Source organism: Giraffa tippelskirchi, chromosome 10 (genome assembly GCF_054371585.1).
Source record: "Giraffa tippelskirchi isolate mGirTip1 chromosome 10, T2T-mGirTip1v1.2.pri, whole genome shotgun sequence".
Lineage (NCBI taxonomy): Eukaryota > Metazoa > Chordata > Mammalia > Artiodactyla > Giraffidae > Giraffa > Giraffa tippelskirchi.
In genome coordinates this window covers 156,983,509-157,005,820 of record NC_137284.1, presented here as the reverse complement: position 1 = coordinate 157,005,820, position 22,312 = coordinate 156,983,509, and the positions used below count along the sequence as shown (strand labels likewise).

The 22,312-nt window shown below is 44.6% G+C and overlaps 1 protein-coding gene across 2 annotated transcripts in view; it reads left to right on the top strand.

The window, feature by feature from the left end:
- The first annotated feature begins 4,860 nt into the window (after nt 1-4,860).
- The window catches only part of KMT2C (lysine methyltransferase 2C), a 263,902-nt gene continuing 246,450 nt past the window's right edge, over nt 4,861-22,312 (top strand). The window contains exons 1-2 of one of the 2 annotated variants that reach the window (XM_081533535.1): nt 4,861-5,228; nt 6,165-6,326. In XM_081533535.1, coding sequence (XP_081389661.1) covers nt 5,209-5,228; nt 6,165-6,326 — 182 coding nt within the window. In that variant the 5' untranslated portion in view covers nt 4,861-5,208. Of the gene's footprint in view, nt 5,229-5,924; nt 6,327-22,312 lie in introns of those variants that run through there. The other variant, XM_081533536.1, reaches the window with a different exon arrangement.

The following is a 22,312-nucleotide window of genomic DNA, read 5'->3' as shown; positions in this document are numbered from 1 at the left end:
TATAGGGGGCAAAGATGACTTGCTTGTTTCCTTATAGAAAAGTAAAATGTAAAGACCAACAAAATGTAGCAAAGTATGGGTGTATACTTGTATACCTCGATATAAATAGTTTCTTTTTTAAACTTAAATACTCCTGTAAAGGATCATCTTAGCTGTATTTCTTGAAAGTAACATTGTCCCATTTATTTTACTTATTCAGCAACTCTCTTGGGCCTCTGCTGAGTCATAGGGATAGAAGGTGAATAAGGCAGACAGGAGGGGTGGTCTCCTGTGGACTTAGGCTGGGATGCAGACAGTTAAGGGGGCCATTCATTACCGGCCAGGAGAGCTGTGATGGGGAGAGCACAGGTGTTGTAGAAGCATCGAGGGGGACTTCATCACGGGGAGAATGGTGGTCAGGGTGAGGTGAAGTCTAAAGAGAGCTGAAGGGCTTCCCAGGTGGCTCAGCCGTAAAGAATCCGCCTGCCAGTGCAGGAGATGCAGGAGACGTGGGCTTGATCCCTGGCTCAGGAAGATCCCCTGGAGGAGGAAATGGCCCCCCACTCCAGTCTTCTTGTGTAGGCAATCCCAGGGACAGAGGAGTCTGGCGGGCGGGCTACAGCCCATGGGGTTGCAAAAGAGTCAGACACATCGTAGCGACTAAAACAACAACAACAGAAAGCTGAAGGGGGAAAAAAAAGAAGTGGGAATTGGCCAAGGGCTGGCGGGGTGGGAGGGGTTGGGACAGCCTGGTAAGGTTTGGAGCCCACCAGAAATAGTCCTGAAGACTGGAGTTCGTGGTGTGGCTCGGGAAAGGAAGAGTAGCACTTTGGCTGGAGGGTGGCAGGGACTCTCCAGGACCTAGTGAGCCATGCCGAGGAATTTAGAATTCAACTTGAAGGCTGATGCGTGGGACTGTAAGTTCCATGTCCACATTTATTTTTGGTCGTGCTGGGTCTTTGTTGCTACGCGGGCTTGTCTCTAGTTTGGGCGATGGAGGGCTACTCTTCCTGCGGTGCCTGGGCTTCTCCTTGGGGTGGCCTCTCTCGTTGGGGGGCATAGGCTCTAGGGCACATGGACGTAAGTAGTTCTAGCACCAGAGCTCAGTAGCTGCGCTGCACGGGGCTTAGCTGTTCGACCGCACGTAGGATCTTCCCAGACCAGGGATCGAACCTGTGTCTCCTGCGTTGGCAGGTGGATTCTTAACCACTGAGCCACCAGGGAAGCTCTGAACCGAATTTTTTTGATGTACCTCTACACAGATCAAACTAACCATGGAACTACTGAATCTCAACTTTGTTACTATGTGGACACCATCGTTGTTAAATTCACTTTATTTGGATAAGTTGATTGCATGTAAAATAATGTAAATAACTTTTGTGTGCCTCAAGAAGAGCTTGCATGCAGTTGACTCATATAAAAATTTCTAACAAAATCTGCTGTGATCTGCTAAGATGGGTAGGCATCAATATAGGCTGTTTGGTGGTTATATTGGGTTGAATATTCCCACCCTACCCCTGCCCTCCCGCATTCACATTCTCTCCCAGAACCTCAGGATGTGACCTTATTTGGAAGTAGGATTGTTGTGGATGTATTTATTTATTAAGATGAGGTCATACTGGTAGAGGGTAGACCATTAATCTAATATTCCTTACAAGAAGAGAAGACACACACACAGGTGAGCCCCATGCGGGAGGACACAGAGACACCCAGGGAAGATGCCACGCGATGATGGAGGCAGGTAGGAGAGGTGCATCCACAAGCTGAGGGACGCCAAGGACTGCTTGTCACGTCCACATCCCCCCTGACACTGAGAGGGACGTGGAACCGACGCTTCCCAGAGCCCACCATGAAGAACCAGCCCTGCCGACACCTTGGTTTTGGACTTCTAGCCACTGGGACTGTGAGAGAAAACATTTCTGTTATTTTAAGCTGCCTATTTGGGGTCGCTTTTTGCAGTTGCCATAGGAAGCTAATACAGTTGTCGTAGGTATTGCTGCAGCAAGGAACCTAAGAAAGTGTGTGTGTGTACTGGGCAGGCCTGTCTGCGGCCTTCTCCCATCCCTGCCCTTCCCGCACATCCCCAGATGCATTTCTTTTAAAACTATGGTCATGTACACAGTAGATGTAAATATTTAATCTATTTGTATGTTTTCCCATGTTTATTTTTAAAAGTTGCCTGCCACCCTTTTTGGGTTGTCTTGTTCAGTAGTCGTGTTTAGTAATGCCAGGTTTAAAGTAGAGACCCCTAGAAGGCAAGATGCATATCTCTGTAAAATGAGCTCTAGACCATCTCAAACTCTGATACAAAAGTTATTTCTGAAGGTGATTATTCTGTTTATTTCCTTCTTAGTTTCTTCCCTTAATTTTTCTACCACACAGGTACATGTACACAGGTACATAATTGAAATAACTTATGTAATGCAATATGAATTTTTAAATTTAAAAATGCACTATAGACTAAATATGGCTTTTAGTCTATAAGTGGCTGAAATTCTTTTAAAAACATTTTCTTCCCCCACTGAAAAATAAAGGACCAGAAAAGACAGCAATTACTGCAACTTTTTAAAGTGCAACTTTAATAGTAAAAATATGAAAAGAAATTTTGTAAGATCTAGAATTTACATTTTAGTGGTCTTTTTACACAATCATAAACGTTTGGTTCCCCAAACCCTGAGGAATTTAAGACTATGGGAATACAAAAAAGAGAGGGATACCATTTAGTAGTGAACCTATGGGAAAGCCTCATAAATACTTTCATGTTCACTGAAACAAAGTGATAAAGACTGCTCTCTAAAGAAAGACATATCAGTGACATTTCATAGGCCTTCAATGAGTAAGAAAGTCTACTGTACCATGAATTTTAATTCCATCATTTGTATGTTAGACTCTTTGAGAATCTCCTTTGCTGATAGGAGTTTCATGAGATGTTGCTTTTTCTTGTTTGCAGATAACAACCCTCACTCCCCATCCACATTTTGAACATCTAATATATATTTGTGATTAGACTACATCTGCTCTGGAAGACTGATACAGAAAAAATATATAAGAAGTGCAAGTCCAGCCCTTTAGAGTTAATTGCTGTTAACACTGTTGCATACCTACTGTATTTTTTAAGTGCCTATTTAACATGTGTACTTATTAGAAAGAAGACATTCTATTTTTGTTTTTTTTTCACATTTGGTCCTTCCAGATGCTCGTTGACTTTGTGATTTTATAATTTTGAGGAACCTACCTCAGCTACCTGCCTCCTGGATTTTTGCCATTGTGGTCTCAAAGCTGTGTAATTTGGATGACAGAGATGGAAAAACCTTTGAAAGACCTTTATTTATGTTGAATAAGTATTCCTTGAATACTTCCTCTGCATCCCGGGTTATGTTTTGCCTGCTCTGCCCTCAATAAGTTCAAGCTGATGAGTCTCCCATCAATCCTGTTAAAACAGCTCCCAGCCACCTGTCTGCTCACAGCAGCCAAAGGAATGGAGATTTAACACCAGGTTTATCTTCATCTTCTGTCTTTCTAGAAGCACAGCCTCTGTTTCTATCCTTCCATTTATCCTACCCACTTTTCTCTTCCCAGACCCTAGGTGTTTCCTTTTAAAACTTGTCTCCAGTAGGAGTGACTTGCAATTTGCACATTTCTGACCCTTAACTTCTCCAAAGAGCTGACAAGTATACTGAAGTAAATTGCCCTGATGTAGAATTTTGTGCATATGAAACACACAGTTGGAAATGACCCTTCTCAGTGCAGTACTTAACGAAGATAAACATTTGGATCGATAATCCAATTTTTGAAAGTATGTTTGTACAGAAAATGAAAAAGCGTGAGTAATAATAAGCATTAAAAATATCACTTCTTACATTTATCATTAGTCATGTATATATTGTATTTCTATGTACAAAGTCAGACACTTAAAAGTTTGTATTTACCAAGACAGTGTCTCCTCAGTCTCAAATTGTAAATTTATTAAACTTGGAAAAGCCAGCAGGAACCAAACCCTGAAGGAATTCAAATTCTTACTGTAGTCCTCATTTCAAAAAACTATGCTTTAGTCAGAACAGGCTCTGGAAATCAAACTGTATTTACCCAAATAAGAAAACACAATTGAAAGTTTATATTCTGGCTACTGGGGAGGAAGTGAAGGCAAACGACAAAGCAGGAGAAACGGCGCATTACTCTTACCTTACACTAGAACTGTGCTGTGAAAACTGATGAAAATCCTGAGAGTGCCTTGGGTGTCCGGCCTAGAGTGTGTGCCTGGAAAATGAGAGTTTACCCCTGTGGTTTCGCAAACGGTTGCTAGTTCTTAGTATTTTTTTCCCCATTCAAATCTACGATCTTTCCACTCCGCTAGTGAACGGGAAGGCAGGCTCAGAAGAGCACATTGTCCCAGGGCTGATCCCTGCTAGAATAAGCAGCCCAGGATTCCACATTTGTAACTCTCCTTTCTGATTAAGTGTCCATTTCAGGTTTCTGACTCTTAGCCCTATTTTTCTTACACCCTTTTCACGTATTTTAAGACGCAGCTTACAACTCCTTCGATTTTTGTCCCCGCATCGCATCTCACCCAACGTTCAAACCAAGTTGTCGTGTTTTTTTTTTTTTTTTTTACTGGTTTATTACGTCTTTCAGCCTTTTTATTCCTCAGAATGCCATCGTTCTTTTTGTCTGACAGCTTTATAAACCCTTTCAGGATCATTTTGAAAACGACGTGGCAATAACGAAAGTACCCCTGGAATGGGATTAGAACGAAGTTGCACTCCATTTCTTTTTCTCCACAGACGCGCATTAAAAAAACGAAAGAACGCTGAACGTGCGCCCGGCTCAGTCCCTCCGGGCCGGTCTCCCCGCGCCCCGCCGAGGGTGGGGCGGGGTGGGGGCGGGGGCGCTGAGGGGGAGCCCGGGCCGGCCGCGCGCCGGGGCGCGACCAGCTCGCACCCACCCGCCCCCATGTCCGCGGCTGTGGGGGGGGTGGGGGAGGCCGAGCGCCTCCGGAGCGGGGACACGGCCCTGCCCCCGTCCTCGCCCTGCCTCCGCGCGCTCCCCAGGACCCCGATCCCGGACTCCCTCCTCCGCAGTTTGGCGTTCTCCCGGGGCCGGGGCCGGAGCCAGAGCCGGAGCCAGAGCCGGAGCCGCGGCGCAGCCGGGGCCGCCGCGTCAGAGGAGGAGGGAGCGGGGGCGGGGGAGGGGCGGTGAGGTCAGCGGCGGCGGCGCGTCCGCGGGCGGCGCATGCGCGGAGCGAGCCCCCCGTGAGTGGCAGCGGCGGCGGCGGCGGCGGCGGCGCGCGGGGGGCGGCGGGGGCCGGCGGGGTGGGGGAGGGGGAGGGGGCGGGGGCGTCGCGGCGGCCGTGTGTGGGCGAGACCGGCGGCGAATTTGAGAGGGCTGAGGTGCGGGGGCGCTCGGGGCAGACCCGGCGGCGGCCCTCGCGCGACGGCCCCGGTCGAGTGTGTGTGTGTGTCTGTGTGTGCGTGTGTGTGTGGTACACGCACACCCGCAAAACTTCCTCCTCCCCAGCCCCGGAGGGCGGGCGCGGGCGCTGAGGGGCCGGCGCTCTCGCGCAGCCCGGAACCCACAACAACAACTGGAGCAGCTGTCAAAACTTCGCCGCCGCCGCCGCCCGGCCTGACGCGGCTCGCGCAGGGGAGGGGCCGCCGGCGGGGGGCGCGACCCCCGCCCGCCCGCGGGGCCGCCGCTCCCCGAGCCGCGGCCCCTTTCTCCTCCCCGCCAAGGGCGGCCTGGGGGAGGGGCGCGGGCGGAGACCCCCGGGGCCGGCCGCCCCCCGCCCCCACCCCTCAGGAGCCCCGCCCGGCGCCGCCCGCGCCCGCTCCCGCACCGCCCGGCGCCCGCCCGCCGGCCCCGCCCGCGCTCCCCGCCCCGGCCCGGCCCGGCCCGGCCCCTCCCTCCCGCCGCCCCGCCCGCCGCCCCCCGCCCCCCGCCCGGCCCCTGCGCGCCGAGGTGCGCGCGCCCGCGCGTATGTGTGTGAGTGCGTGTCCTGCTCGCTCCATGTTGCCGCCTCTCCCGGTACCTGCTGCTGCTGCTGCTGCTGCTGCTCCCGGGGCTGCGGGAAATGCGAGAGGCTGAGCCGGGGAGGAGGAACCCGAGCAGCAGCGGCGGCGGCGGCGGCGGCGGCGGGAGGAGCCCCCCAGGAGGAGGACCGGGATCCATGTGTCTTTCCTGGTGACTAGGATGTCGTCGGAGGAGGACAAGAGCGCGGAGCAGCCGCAGCCGCCGCCACCACCCCCCGAGGAGCCCGGAGCCCCGGCCCCGAGCCCCGCAGCCGCAGACAAAAGACCTCGGGGCCGGCCTCGCAAAGATGGCGCTTCCCCTTTCCAGAGAGCCAGAAAGAAGTAAGTTGAGTGTGAGGGAGCCAGGCCGGGAGCCAGCGGCGGCGGCGGCGGCCGGCCCGGAGCTGTCACCGGCGCGCCCGGGACCCCGCCGCCCCCGCGCGCCCCCGGCCGCCCCCGCGGGGTGGGGGTGGGGCCCCTCCGACCGCGCGGCTCCGGGCCCCGGGGGCGCCCGCCCGCCCCGCGCGCCCGCCCCGCGCGCCGGCGCCCGGCCTCCCGCGGGCGCCCCGCACCGCCCTCCGCGGCCGGGCCCCCGACGGCCCGCGCCGCCGCCACACTTTACTTTTTTTTTAGTTTGGGCCCCGGCGGCGCGGTTTCTGGGGCTTCTGTGTTTGGAGAAATTTCTCGTAGCCGCCGCTGGGCCTCGCCGGCTCGTTGGCTATTCCAGCCCGAGGCGCAGCTGGGGAGTCGCGGGGCTGCCTCGGGTTCGGCACCCCCCGGGCGCTCGCCGAGCTGTCAAAACGCCGGGGCCAGGTGGTCCCTCGGGCCGGCCGGCGGGCAGCGGCTGCCGCAGCCGGGCTGCTTTTGTCAGCCGGCCGCGGCTTTAACTTTCCTCGCCTCCCCCCACCCCCGCCAGCCCCGGGCTCCGGGGCTTCACCGGCGCGTCTGGAAGTCTCACGGCCGCTCCCCTCTCCCGCCCGGCCCGCACCGCCCGGCCCGAGCCGCTCAAACTCCGTGTGGTGGCCGCGCGGGGACCGCGAGCTCCAAGTTTTTGGAAACGTCGCTCCCAGCCGCGGGCCGAGCGCGGGGAGCACGTTGGTGCAGCTCTGGACGGATGGAAACCGCGACCGAACTCGCCTCGAGGAGCCGCCTCCGAGCTGTGAGCGGCGCCCGAGCGGCTCTCGGGTGCTTCGGAGCCGGCACCCCGGGGCTGGGCAGCGCCGGTTTTCGGTGGTTAGAAATGCCTTTTTGCAGTATGGTTCTCGGACAACTTTGCCCATGAAATCCAGAAAGCCGTTTCGTACCGGGGAGTCGCCGAGCGCGCGTGGCTCTTGAGGGTGCCGAGCAGGTCTGTGGCCGTCCTCGGAGTTGTAGAATGGCCTGGGTGCTTACTCATTTCATTATATGGTCGTCTCCTGCTGGTGCATGGGTGCAGCGGACGCCGCGGAGAGCAGCTTACTTACGGATTCTCTGGGTTTTTGTTCTAGTTTGGCTTTTTTTCTTTCGGATGGGGTGCATTCATTTAGCAATAGCATTGTTAACGTTTGGTGATACATAGTAAAAATAGGAGTGTAAACCCAGGCAGAGAACAGGGTTGTGGGAACCCCATGAAGCCCTGGACTGGGTATGTGCTCTTTCTTGCTTTGCTATCCTTCTACTGTGAAAGCGATTCAGGGCCTTCGAGTTGCCTCCATATTTTATGGGCAGCTCTTACCTAGCTGTGACAAATCGCGAGGGAAACAAGTACAGGATGTATACACTATTGCATTAGCGCCTTTGTGATACAAAGTTAGGGGTTACTGTGTTACTCGCATTGTAGTATCTGATGTAAAATGCCATTGTTATTCTTGTATTAACAAATCTGGAGAAGGAAGGTGCAGGTTTAAGTAATTTTGAACTTCTTTGCCACTTTTTTGGTATCCTTTAAAGCAATGCATAGGAAGCTACAGTAGGGTTTTAACTTCATTACTTCCCATTTTCACTATTCATGGTTTCTTTGTGAACATTTATTTTGGATTATTACATGTTTTAGACTTGCTTTTAAATTTTTACTCTAGAAAGAGTAGATCTATCAGTGTTGTTCTCACCCCTACACTTGCAAGTGTGTGTGTGTATGTGTACGTGTACACTTTCCCTGAAATTGCCATGAGCTCATTTGTATTAGTGCAGCTCCTGAGTACACCGGAAGAAAGGTTGGTTTAGGGTATTGTCACTTTATTATTTTAATTTTTATCGCTTATATTATGGAGAAAACGGTAGCCCTTTGAGAGATTAAAACTTTTGTACAGAATGAAAGTAATATATCAGTATAAAAATCTCAACACTTTGGAAGATGTTTAGAACAATTCTAAGTCTTGAGAGTTTTCTTTTTTAGATTTGAAAACTGATATGGTAGTCCTTACAGGTAATTAAGTCTAGTGGTAACTTGGATGGCTCCAAACTTTTTAGTGAATTCTTTAAAATTAGGTGTGTCTTTTGAAGAAGGTAATAGAATCTCCAGTCGTTTTAGAAACAGGTAAATGGAAGCTAATATCTGAAATGGGAGGCAAGGAGAGGGGTTTTCAATTGTGTGTAAATCCATACTGTACTAAGATACATGCAGAAAAGACCTGGGTAGTGCAGACCCTGAAAGTGAAACTGATGTGTAACAAATGTAAATTAGGTTTGTAAATGTTAAAGTTATGTGGAATTGCAAATAATTACCTCAGAAATGAAAGTTGGTATCTTTGTGGAATGCAATGGAGATAAAGGTGTTTAAATTGTCAGTGTTATTTAGATGATCAGTAAGTGGGTTGTTTTACTCTAGAGAAGATGCCTTATGGCAGTATTTTTTAAAAGTAGGTTAGTATATTTGTTTTGGAATAAAAGAAAAAGCTAGCTATGGACTAGTAAATAGACATTCTTTTGAGTTTAAATTTTTAAATACTTAATAATTAGGTAAATATTTCTTGTTTCATAGTGTTAGGTCATTTTTATGTTTTAATCACATTTGAAAAGCATATGCGGTTACCAATTTTACAACTATTGTTACTTTAAAATTATGTATATGGAACTTCCAAAGTGGTCCAAGCTAAGACTCCAAGCTTGCAGGGCAGGGGGCCCAGGTTCGATCCCCGGCCAAGGAACTAGATCCCACATGCCGGAACTAAGAGTTTGCACGCTGCAACTAAGTTGCAATGCAGCTAAATAAATTAAAAAATATATATATATATGTTTACAATCTAATATCAAGAAATTTGAACTGAAGCTATTAATCTTAGAGGCAGAGTTTGAAAGTGGGTATGAAAGTAGGGAAATACTAAGTGGATCGGTGAAGTTTGTGCATGTCTAAAAGTTCTTTTGCGCAGTAAAGACTGTCACTTGGTCGTTATCAGAGGTGCAGTTCTTCCCACTGGTGCGGAAGCTCCTGCTGCTGGGCAGGCACTACCAGTGCCTGGAGTTATTTTTCTGTTAAGGTTAAGGAAACTCTTCCTGAAGCTTTGGTTTGTTCTTTTCTTCCTGGGAATATATATTCACATTACTCAGTTGGGAAGCCAAGGAAGCATTCACCCTGTTTCTTACCAAGTCAGTAAAGTTGATGTTCAGTGTGGGGGTGGGTATGGGGATGGCACAGAAGCAGCAGGTGGCGGGGATAGGATTTCTGAGGCTGTATCCTTGACCTTTTCTGAATAAACTCCTTATACCCTGAACCAGGTTTCTTTTCAGAGGTCAGTTAGTGTTATTAGAAAGTCACCTTGAGCATCATTGTAGAAAAAAAGGGAGGCACAGCCAGTGATGTCTTCCAGGGGCCCAGCAAACATGGCTGTGCTGCACGGGACTGTTGCTCTCCTGTGTTTGTAAGCACATTTCCCCCTGCCCCTCAGAGTTCTCATTTCCGTGGCTGTGAGCTTGAAATCAGCAGAACAAAAACAAACAAAAAAACTGTATTGCATTATAATATATGCAGTTTTATAAAACAGTTTATAGTTGAGGGATACCACTATTTGTGCTTTTTGAGATAATGCAAATTTGTAACTTTTATGATAGTTATTCTTTTTCTTTTCACGAAATTAGATACGTGGACATTTTCAGTAGTTACTGCTCTGTAGCACCAAATGGGCACTGAGATGTTTTAATTTACCTGAAGAGCTGATCCTGGAATGGCAGCCTCTCTTACCTCTGAGGTGGGCTTCTTAGTTTACTGTTGCCCTGCTGTTGGTCTTCTTCATGGAATCTCTTGTCTTTCAGAATGCATTTTTAGTCTAAAATACAAATTATATTTGATATAATATGATTATTAATATGTAAACTTGGTCAGCATGGATTCCCATGTAAGTTTAAAAGTATTACAACAGTTTGCTTTCTCGTTTTACAAACAGTGGTTTAGTACATTTTCCTATTATCAGTTAATTCTGCCATGCCAGATTTGTGGTCACTTTTCAGGGTGACAAGACACACTCCTCTAACCTCTCCTTCACTTTTTTGCAAAACTGCATATTATTTATTGCCCAGGCCATAGTCAGATTTCCTCTAGGAAGAGAGCGATTGTCCAGCCTTGTATTCTTGAGGCATTTGTGATTATGACTGAGGGGCTTCAATGAAACTTCATTGACCTTCCAAAATGAAAATGATCAGTTTTTAGTTATAGAGAACTTCAGATGCTCTCACCTGGGGAGGAGGTGTATGAAACCCTTGACAGCATTCGACATAGTTTTTAATCTATGAGATATTTGGACGTAATTTGTAGCTGATACACAAGAAACTTCCAAGCTTTCTGTGTGTGTGTGTGTGTGTCCCTCCCATCCTCCCTCCCTCTCTTTTATAAAAAAAATTGTTTTGGCCCGTCTTTTAATTTCAACAAGCAGATTAATCCCTTCTTCCTTTATTTTAACATTTTCTGTATCATGTTTGTGCTGCAGTGTTTATTTTCAGAGCTTCTTGGCAGTGTAAGTTCAAAAGTTGTGGAGTGAAATAGAGATGATTTTTTTTCTTCTGTTTGGTGATGGCCTGCATGTAAATGTATACTTGTGGTTAGTGTGAATATTCAGTAGAAAGATTAATCTTGAATTTGTAATTGGCAGTGTCAGTCTCTCCATTTGCAGAATTTAAAGGACTTAAGAACACAGGTTAAGAGAAGCAGGAATGACACAGCTCTTTTTGCACTTTCTCTAGAAAAAGTCTCATGTAAAAGACAGGAAAATTGTTTGACTTTGCTTCTGCTATTAATTTTGTAATAGCAGTAACTATGTATGATGCACAAATGTGGCAGCTGTTTAAGTCTGAGAAATACTCTTCTGTAACTTTTTAGATCGTTCATGTGACACGTTATTCAGAGAGCATGTAAGTGCCAAATGTATGCTGGGAGGGACAGTCAAATCTGGAAGAAGGTTTACTGTGGCCCAAAGGGTCCCCAGAAATGTGGAGGAAGTAGTGCGTGAATTACACCTTGAAGAGTCGATAACATTTAGCCAGACTGGGTGAGAAGAAAGTTGAGAGGGTGTTCCGGGGCAGCAGAGTGAATACAATTATTGAGGGAAGTGTAAAAGGTGTTTTCTTGGTGGAGTGTGACTGGAACAGAGGCTTAATGTGGGGTTTGGGGCCAACCTGTGATGGTCCTTGAATGCAGAGCTAATGACTTTGGGCTTTATAGTCCAGGCATTATAAACTGTTTACAGGGACCAAGTAGGTATTTAAATGAGTTGTGTGCAGCTTGTAAGCTCCTGAATGACAGCTGACATCTTTGAGGCCTTAAGTTGGGGAGAAAATGGTGAATAAAAAGAGCCTGAAGAGTCCTAGGGTGCTTGGTGCCTTGCTTTGGAGACGCTGAGAGACAGTTCTGGCTGATGGCTGCCACGTGAGACTGTGAGATGTTGCTAGATACTCTGGTTTTTCAACAAAGGCTGAAAACTTGGATCTTCATGTGAAATCTCTTGACTTTTAAGTATTTTCAATTAAGATCTAAAAATGCTATTTGGAACTATACTTTGTGGGCTAGGTTTAATCTGTAGACGACCAGTGGACAAGTTTTTCACCTCTGCGTTATGCCTGGACTATTTTATTTTTAAATTGAAAGTTTTAAAAGTAGATGTCTGCAGTCTTCCTGAGGACAAGAATGGCTATTATATTATTCTGTATTCTGCGTCCATCTTATGGTTGAATGTAGGCACTCTGATACTCGATGATGGCTACTTCAGGAAAACCATCCTGGTAATAATATGAAGAGAGGTGTTTCATGGAGCCAGAGATACAGGATGTTGTGTAGTCCTGGTGTGAGGTGATGAAGGCAGAGGGTAGATTGTTGGTAGTGTGGATGGAAAGGAAGAGAGATTTCAGCCAATGTAGAGGGAGAATTTTGAGTGTCTGGCATAGATGTTTACAAGATAGAAATGTCTAGAGTATTGGAGGATTTGGGAGTACAGTTTAGGAGCTAGATTAGGATGTGTGTGTGTTCAGTTGTGTCCGAGTCTTTGCGACCCCATGGACTGTAACCCGCCAAACGCCTCTGTCCATGGGATTTCCCAGGCAAGAATACTGGAGTGGGTAGCTATTTTCTTCTCCGGGGGATCTTCCCGACCCAGGGATCGAACTTCGTCTCCTGCATCGGTAGGCGATTCTTTACCACTGAGCCACCTGGGAATCAATCCCTAGTGTGATTTACTTGAAATTGCTGAGACTATGGAGAATGTGTGGAAAATAGTAAAAGGTTTAGAATGCTTACTTACCCTTCAGAGATGGGGGAAAAGGGTCAAGAAAGCCTATAAAGATGAGAAATGAGATCAGAATATATTCCAAGTAGAAATGGGCCAGTCTATACATGCAGACATGCTCGTGGCAGCAGAGGAAGGTAGAAAGCTAGTAGAGAAAAATCGGCAGGAACAAAATGCCCATCCGTGACCTACCACGTAGTTTTGTGTTTAAACCGTTTTTCTTTTAAATTGAAGTATAATTAATTTACAATGTTGTGTTAGTTTCAGGTGTACAGCAAAGTGGTTTAGTTATGTGTGTGTGTATACTTTTTTAGATTCATTTTTTGTTATAGGTTAAAAATACTGAAGATAGTTCTAGATCCTTGTTGTTTATTTATACGTTGTTATGTATATATTACATAACAATGTTATGTAATTGTTATTTATTTTATACATAGTAGTAGGTACATGTTTATTCCAAACCCCTAATTTGTCACCCCTCATTCCCTTTGGTAACCATAAATTTGTTTTCTATGTCTGTGAGTCTATTTCTGTTTTTCAAAAAAGTTCATTTATATTATTTTTTTAGATTCCACATTTAAGTGGTATCATGGTACCTCTGGCTTACTTCACTTAGTATGGTCATCTGTATGTCCATCCATGTTACTGCAAATGACTTTGTTTTGTTCCTTTTTCTGGCCCCGTAGTAGTCCGTTGTGTATACATACCATGTCTTCGTTACCCACTCATCTGTCGATGGACATTCAGGCTGCTTTTGTGCTTTGGTTGCTCTAAAAAGTGCTGCTGTGAACACTGGGGTGTGTGTATCTTTTCAAGTTAGTTTCCTCCAGATGAATGTCCAAGTGTGGGATTGCAGGATCATCTAGTTTTTGTCAGGACAAGGAGGTTGACCTGTGGTACCAAAATGGGAGCGTATCTGGGATACATTTGTTGACTTGAGGAAAAATTTTCTTAAGAGTTGCAAAGCAGTAAGTTTATTTTATTTTATTTTTTTTTAATAAATTTATTTATTTTAGTTGGGGGCTAATTACTTTACAGTATTGTAATAGTTTTTGCCATACATTGACATGAATCAGCCATGGGTTTACACGTGTTCCCCTTCCTGGACCCCCCTCCCACCTCCCTCCCCATCCCATCCCTCTGGGTCATCCCATTGCCCCAGCCCTGAGCATTTGTCTCATGCATCGAACAAAGCAGGAAGTTTATTACTAATTCTGTTTTGTAAAAAGCATACAAACATCAACTGTGTATGTATTTTCTGTATAGAAAATGATTTGGAGGAATACATAATGGATCATCAGTTCAGTCGCTCAGTCGTGTCCGACTCTTTGCGACCCCATGAACCGCAGCACGCCAGGCCTCCCTGTCCATCACCAACTCCCTGAGTCTATCCAAACCCATGTCCATCGAGTTGGTGATGCCATCCAACCATCTCAACCTCTGTCATCCCCTTCTCCTCCTGCCCTCGATCTTTCCCAGCATCAGGGTCTTTTCCAGTGAGTCAGCTCTTCACATCAGGTGGCCAAAGTGTTGGAGTTTCAGCTTCAACATCAGTCCTTCCAATGAACACCCAGGACTGATCTCCTTTAGGATGGACTGGTTGGATCTCCTTGCAGTCCAGTGGACTCTCAAGAGTCTTCTCCAGCACCACAGTTCAAAAGCATCAATTCTTCGGCGCTCAGCTTTGTTTATAGTCCAACTCTCACATACATACATGACCATTGGAAAAACCATAGCCTTGACTAGAAAGACTTTTGTTGACAAAGTAATCTCTCTGCTTTTTAATATGCTATCTAGGTTGGTCATAACTTTCCTTACAAGGAGTAAGCATCTTTTAATTTCATGGCTGCAGTCACCATCTGCAGTGATTTTGGAGCCCAGAAAAATAAAGTCAGCCACTGTTTACCCATCTATCTGCCATGAAGTGATGGGACCGGATGCCATGACCTTAGTTTTCCGAATGTTGAGCTTTAAGCCAACTTTTTCACTCTCCACTTTCACTTTCATCAAGAGGCTCTTTAGTTTTTTTTCAATAAGGGTGATGTCATCTGCATATCTGAGGTTATTGATATTTATCCTGGCAATCTTGATTCCAACTTGTGCGTCTTCCCAGCCCAGCGTTTCTCATGGTATACTCTGCATATAAGTTAAATAAACAGGGTGACAGTATACAGCCTTGATGTACTCCTTTTCCTGTTTGGAACCACTCTGTTGTTCCATGTCCAGTTCTAACTGTTGCTTTCTGACCTGCATACAGGTTTCTCAAGAGGAAGGTCAGGTGGTCTGGTATGCCCATCTCGTTCAGAATTTTCCACAGTTATTGTGATCCATACAAAGGCTTTGGCATAGTCAATAAAGCAGAAATAGATGTTTTTCTGGAACTCTCTTGCTTTTTCGATGATCCAGCGGATGTTGGCAATTTGATCTCTGGTTCCTCTGCCTTTTCTAAACCAGCTTGAACATCTGGAAGTTCACGGTTCACGTATTGCTGAAGCCTGGCTTGGAGAATTTTGAGCATTACTTTACTAGCGTGTGAGATGAGTGCAATTGTGCGGTAGTTTGAGCATTCTTTGGCATTGCCTTTACATATAGTTTCATGTATACATCTATGCAATATTTAAAAAGCTAATAAATTTAAGACCATAATCTCTTTTTACAAATGAGAAAAGTAAGTTCTTGGATGTTACTGATTCTAGAGCTAAGATCACCTGAATTCAAATCCAGGTTCCACTACTATTTCTGCTAACTATTTGACGTTGGGAAGTAACTTTTCTGTACCTTTGTTGCCTCATTTGCAAAGTGGTCATACTACCACATCTAGTTTATGATTATTGTGGATTTATTTATGTGTAGAATTCAGACTGTGTCTGGCACAAAGGAAATGCTAGCCTGAGGTTATATAAGAATTCGCTATTAGTTTTATGGCTACTGTCATCAGTGATTATCAGGTGTTATTGTGACATCATTGAATATTATTGGCTGACATGTGATGAGGTACTAGACTCACTCCAAAAAACACCATGGTGTCAAAAATAAGGTAGTAGTTATGACAGGGGGAGGTGGGCGATAAAGAGTGCCTTTCTATACAGCTATCCCTGATAAAGAGAAAATACAAAAAAGCTTAATCAGCAGAAATCTCTATACAATGTTTGTTATTATGAATAACACGTCAAAAACAACCAAAGCAACTTTCTAGAAGCTATGTATATATAAAAATATATGTATAGTAGTGTTATTACAAAATCATTAAAAACATTTTTTTATTACCCAAACTTGTGAATGTTGTCATGCTGCTGCTGCTGCTGCTGCTAAGTCGCTTCAGTCATGTCCGACTCTGTGCGACCCCATACACAGCAGCTCACCAGGCTCTCCCATCCCTGGGATTCTCCAGGCAATAACCCTGGAGTGGGTTGCCATTTCCTTCTCCAATGCAGGAAAGTGGAAAGTGAAAGTGAAGTCTCTCAGTCATGTCCGACTCTTAGCGACCCCATGGACTGCATCCCACCAGGCTCCTCTGTCCATGGGATTGTCCAGGCAAGAGTACTGGAGTGGGGTGCCATTGCCTTCTCCGGAATGTTGTCATAGTGGTCTTTAGGGAATGTCTCCCTAAATGAGGTGAGTTATTAGGTGGTTTTAAAATGATTTCTTGTGTCTTTTTAGACTGAGTCATTTTTAATCTTTACACTTCAGTGTATGTAACCCATTTACATTAGTAACAATATAGTTGATTGTCATGGTGAGGTTTGTGTGGTTTGGTTCTTAAGTGTTCTAGTGGAGCCTAGCAAAAAAATCTTTCTTGATTTCCTGATCTTTGGGGATCCTAATGACATGCAGATGTGTTTGGAGTAAGCACCCGGTTGCATGTGAAATAACTGTATGAAACATAACGAAAGAATAAGCATATTTTTACCTTAGAACTCTCATCAGTGAACTGTTCTACTAGGGTCGAAGCATTTGGTTAGTATGGCCAAGTTTTTCTCCCGTTAGACTTATGTGCTTAAAGAGTCACAACTCAGTCTCTTAGCTGAGTTCAGCCCCTCATCATCTTGCTTGTTGAATCCAGCTTCAAAACTGACTCCCCTGAGATGAGCAGAGGAACCAGTCAGCTGAGCCCCGCCCAGGCTGCAAAATTACGAATAAATAAAATGGTAGTTGTTTTAATCTGTTAGACTTTCTGGTGGTTTGTTACATAGCAGTATAGGATGGAAGCAGATGACTTTTGTGGAGTCAGAGACTTTTAAGAATAAAAAATACTTGAGATACAAATGATAAAAATTATTTTATTAAAATTTATTTTTAATTGGAGGATAATTGCTTTGAAATGTTTTATTGGTTTTTGCTGTACAACCTTGTGAGTTGGTTATAACTGAGATAGTTAAGCGAGGTTGCTTTCTACCTTCTGCTCCTCATTTCACTAGGGTATGAGATGTACCCTAGAGATGGATTTTTATTATTGGGGAACTTAAATGGTGTTTAAAAATATAGTTGTCACAGTATAGATCGGACTGTGTATGTAGAGAGAAATACTAACCTCCTCTTTATGTGTATGCAGAATATCTAGAGTATACTGGGGTAACGAACAACCCCAGTTCTTAGTGTATTCAGGCAGCAGAGGTTTATTTCTTGCCAAGGCCACACGTTGATCATGGGCTGGCTTGGGAGCTTTCCTCTACAGTATCTCCAGCCAGGTGCGGGGAGACAGCATCTCTGCCTTTCATAATTGCCACGACAGGAAAAGAACGCTGACGCTCAGAGGCTCTCCAGAAGGGGCCTGTGTTGGACCCAGAAAGTCACATGGTAGCATCTAACTTCAAGGGGGTAAGGAAATGAAATCCCGTCATATTTCTGGAGAGAGAACTGGAAATACTTGGTGAAGAGCCCTGGTAAATACCATACAGAGTAACATTTAGTTCAGTCTGAAAATCTTTTTTTTTTTTTTTTCACTGCACTGAGAGGCAGGCAGGATCTTAGTTCCCCAAAGGGGTCGAATCTTGCAGTGGAACCTTGGAGTCCTACCTACTGGACTGCCAGGGACTCCCCCCAAAATTCATATTTGACCTTGGAGTATGTTATGTTACCTATAGTTGAATCTGACCATCTAGTGGACTGTTGTATTACAACGTTTTGAGGGGTGTGTTTAATAATACTATAAATATAAAAGACATTTTGTAGAGATAGAAATAAAATAGGAAGCATGGGGCTTGGGCTCTTGATTCTTTTTTCCTTTACTGTACTTCATGCTTTCTGCCTTTCTCCCACCTGCATGACAGGAGTGTTACTTGCTTTGTCATGTCCGACTCTTGGCGACCCCATAGACTGAAGCCTGCCAGGCTCCTCTGTCCACGAGATTTCCCCAGACAAGAATGCTGGAGTGGGTTGCCATTCGCTTCTCCAGGGGATCTTTCCGACTCAGGGGTCAAACCCGGGTCTCCTGCATTGCAGGCAGATTTCTTTACCGTCTGGGCCATCAGGGAAGCCTACATGACAGAATAGAAGGAATCAAATAAGAAAACCCCTGTGTAACGTTGGTGAGATTATAGATGACTTAGAATTTTTTCCTCTTAAAGTAAGTTCTTAAAGCATGCATCTTATTTTCAGTTAGGGTTCCTTTGTCTGTCTGGTTTCTGTTATTCACCCAAGGAAGATGTTACTGAGCATCTGCTGTGCACTGAAGGGACCACAATACGATGCTGTCCCTACCCGCATTCCCTACCCTCACTCATTCTGCCAACTGTAATGCAGAATGGCAGATGCTACAGTGGAAGATGGCGTGTAGTCCTGGGAAGCTTAGAGAAGGAAGAACTTTAAGGCTAGGGCCTGAAAAAAGACACCTTCTGAGTTGAGTTTTGAAGAACAGAAACAAACTTGATGGACAAGAACAGGCAGGTGAGCAACAATTACTCAGTGGTCGCTTTGGGTTAGGTGCTTCTGGCGCCTCCCAGAGAAGTTATCTCCTTTGAAACTTAAGAGTAACATCAGTGGAATCATTAGTTCCGGTTTTACAGATGAACGAGCTGAACTGCAGGAAGATCACATAGTTGGTAAGTCATTGAGTCAGGATTTAAATCCAGGTTTGTCTGCCTCTGCTTTTTGCTGTTTAAGAAACTCCAGTCCAACTTTCACCTATAAGATGAATAAGGTCTCAGGTTCTAAGGTACAACATGGTTTCTATAACTGATAACACTGTGTTATATAATTGAAATTTGCTACGAGAGTAGAAGGGAAATAATATCTGTCACAAACACTATATATGTGAGGTAATGGATGTGTTAACTAACTGGATGGGAGGAATCCTTTCACAGTGGATATGTATATCATATCATCAATGATATCTTACAATTTTATTTGTCAATTATAGCTCAAGAAAGCTGGGGAAAAAATGGTTACCAAAGAAAAAGGAAACTCCAGCCCATTTTGTGAGTAAATGAGGAAGGGAAAGTAAATTGGGAAGTTTGACTTTTTACCATAGGCAGCAGGGTGCCATTGACAGTGGGTACAGGAGAAAAGCCTTGTATCTTTGTTAGAAAAACAACCTTGCCAGTAACAGTTGGGAAGATGGTATGGAGGAAGTATAGATTCCCCCTTTGTCGTGTTACAAGGACCCAAATGAGAACCCAAAGTGATTTACCATACTGTTTTTTTTCTCTTCCAGTTTTGCTGAGGTATCATTGACATACAGCATTGTATAATTTTAAGGTGTGTGTATAGCATAGTAATTTGACTTAACATACATCATGAAATGATTGCTACAAAAAGTTTAGTGAACATTCATCATCTTGTACAGATAAAAAAGGCAAAAGATTTTTTCCTCGTCATCAATGAGAACATGTAGGATTTTTTCAGTACTTTCACGTACAACATACAGGAGTGTGATAATAATCATGTTGTACCTTACATTCGTTGCTATTGTTCAGTTACTCTTTGTGACTCCGTGGACTGTAGCCCACCAGACTCCCCTGTCCATTGGTTTTCTCAGGCAACAATACTGCAGTGGAGTGTCATTTCCTCCTCCGGGGGATCTTCCAGACTCAGGGATCAAACCTGCATCTCCTGCATTGGCGGGTGGATTCTTTACCATTGAGCCACCAGGGAAGCCCCATTACATCCTTAGTACTTAATTATTTTATGAGTGGAGGTTAGTACCTTTTGAGTACCTTCCTCCAGTTCCCCTCCCTCAGTCCCCACCACTGATAACCACAAATGTGATGTCTCTTTCTTTGAGTTTGTCTGTTTGTTTTTGAGGTATAATTGACCTTCCATACTTTTTCCATTGAGAAATAGTACTTGCCTAGCTTCCATTTTCAAATTATCCAGCCCCAAACTAGAAAGAGCTTCAAAGTCATCCATTCTAATATCTTCAATTTGTGTATTAAAAGTTCAAAGTGCTGTCAGAAAAGTTTGACATCTACATTGTTCTTTTCATTTTTTAAAAAATTTATTTCTTTGACTGTGTCAGGTCATAGTGGTGGCATACGGAATCTTTGTTGCATCAAGTGGTATCTTTTGTTGAGGCTCACGGACTCTCTACTTGTGACTCAGGCTCAGTAGTTGCAGCTCTTGGGTTCCAGAGCACACAGGCTTCAGTGGTTGTATATGGTATGAGGTAAGGTCTAAGTTAGTTATTTTGCATGTGAAAGTACAATTATTTTGAGACAGTTTGTTGAAAAGACTATCCTTTCTTCATTGAGTTGTCATGACACCTTTGTTGAAAATCACTTGATTATAAATGCATGGGTTTGTTTCTGCTGTACTGCAGGCAGATTCTTTACCATGAGCCATCAGGGAAGCCTGGATTCTATTCTGTTCCCTTGATCTTTTTACCATTCGTTATGCCAATAGTGTACTATCTTCATTACTCTAGATTTATTGTAAGTTTTAAAATCAGGTAGTATAATTCCTCCCAGTGTTATTTTCCAAAACTATTTTCCCTGTTATAGGTCCTGTGCATTTCCATGTAAATTTTAGGGTCAGCTTGCCAATTTCGACAAAAAAAGTCTTGGGATTTTGACAGGGATTATAATCAATCTGTAGATTAGTTTAGAGAGAATTGATTCCTTACCCAGTACATGAAATAATGTGTCTCTTCATTTTGGTCGTCTTTAATTTCTTTCAGGCCTTCCCAGGTGACTTGGTGCAGGAAACATGGGTTCAATCCCTGGGTTGGGACGATCCCCTGGAGAATGAAATGGCAACCCACTCCAGAATTACTGCCTGGGAAATCCTTTGGACAGAGGAGCCTGGCGGGCTACAATCCATGGGGTCAAAAAGAATTGGACATGACTTGGTGACTAAACAACAGCAATTTCTTTCAGCAGTATTCTATAATTTTCAGTGTGCAGATATTGTGCTTTTTTGGTTTAAATTTATTCCTAAGTATTTAATTCAAGGCTGTTATAAAAGCAATTTTTTGAATTTTATTTACAAATTATTGCTAGGAATACGTTTTTTAAAAGATAGGCTGACTTTATTTAGGGAGGACTCTGCAGTGGTGGGGTTTTGCAGTTTTGAGATTGGGCTCAATTCCTGAAGCATCATTTATGTCTATATATATGTCATGTATTTTGTTGTCTTGCTGCATTTAATTAGTTTTAGTGTTGTTTGGTAGGTTCTTCAGAATTTTCTACATTCTAACAGGTATCTTTTAACTGATCAGATGCTTACCTTAAAAATCTCAGACCAAGTTTTATCCTGGCCAAAATGTCTTTCAAGTTCCTCTTCCAACACTTGTGGTACTTAAGGTCTTTCTTGACTTGAGTGATCTGTCTGTGTAACTGGCAGCCTAACAGAGATATGTCTTTTGACAACAAAATCATTTTTCTTGCTGACTAAGGTGGGGGTTAGACAGAAAGACCCAGTAGCTAGAAATAGGAAATGTGCACACAAGCACACAGCCATATTTCATTTTGAAAAGTTTTACAGTTTCCGAACAGAGCCGCAGTGTGACTTTCGGCAGATGACTTCTTGGTGCTTTAGTTGTTTCATCTGCTAAATGGGATAATACCAACTTCACTGAGCTGTCAAAATTTAAATAATAAACTAATGTGTGTAAAGCACTTAAAGAGTGGTGTTTGATGTACCAATCACTTTTAATGTTGGTAAATTTTGTTAGCATTAAATAGGTAGAGATTAAACAAGGATTAAGAAAGGAAAACAGCTTAACTGATCTGAGTTCATCAGAGTGTGGGTACAGTTAAATCATGGGTGGTTCTTAATCTGTTTTGGAGGCTTCCCAGGTAGGTCAATGGTAAAGAACCTGCCTACCATTGCAGGAGACACAGGAGATGTGGGTTCAATCCTTGGATTGAGAAAATCTGCTGGAGAAGGAAATGGCAGCCTACTCTAGTATTCTTGCCTGGGAAATCCAGTGGACAGAGGAGCCTGGCGGGATACAGTCCATGGGGTGGCAAAGAGTTGGACACAGTTTAGCAACCAAACAACAACAATCTTATTTTGGGTTACAGATTCCTTTGGGTACATCCTGACTTTCCCCATAAGGATGCATTTATGAATGTAGGTTTATACATTTTATAGAATTTAAGGAGGAGAGTTCAGGACCCCCTGAAGCTTATCTGAAACCTCTGTTGGGGTTCATAGCCTCCAGAGTAAGAGCCTCTCCTCTCCAGAGCATGGGCTCAGCAGTTG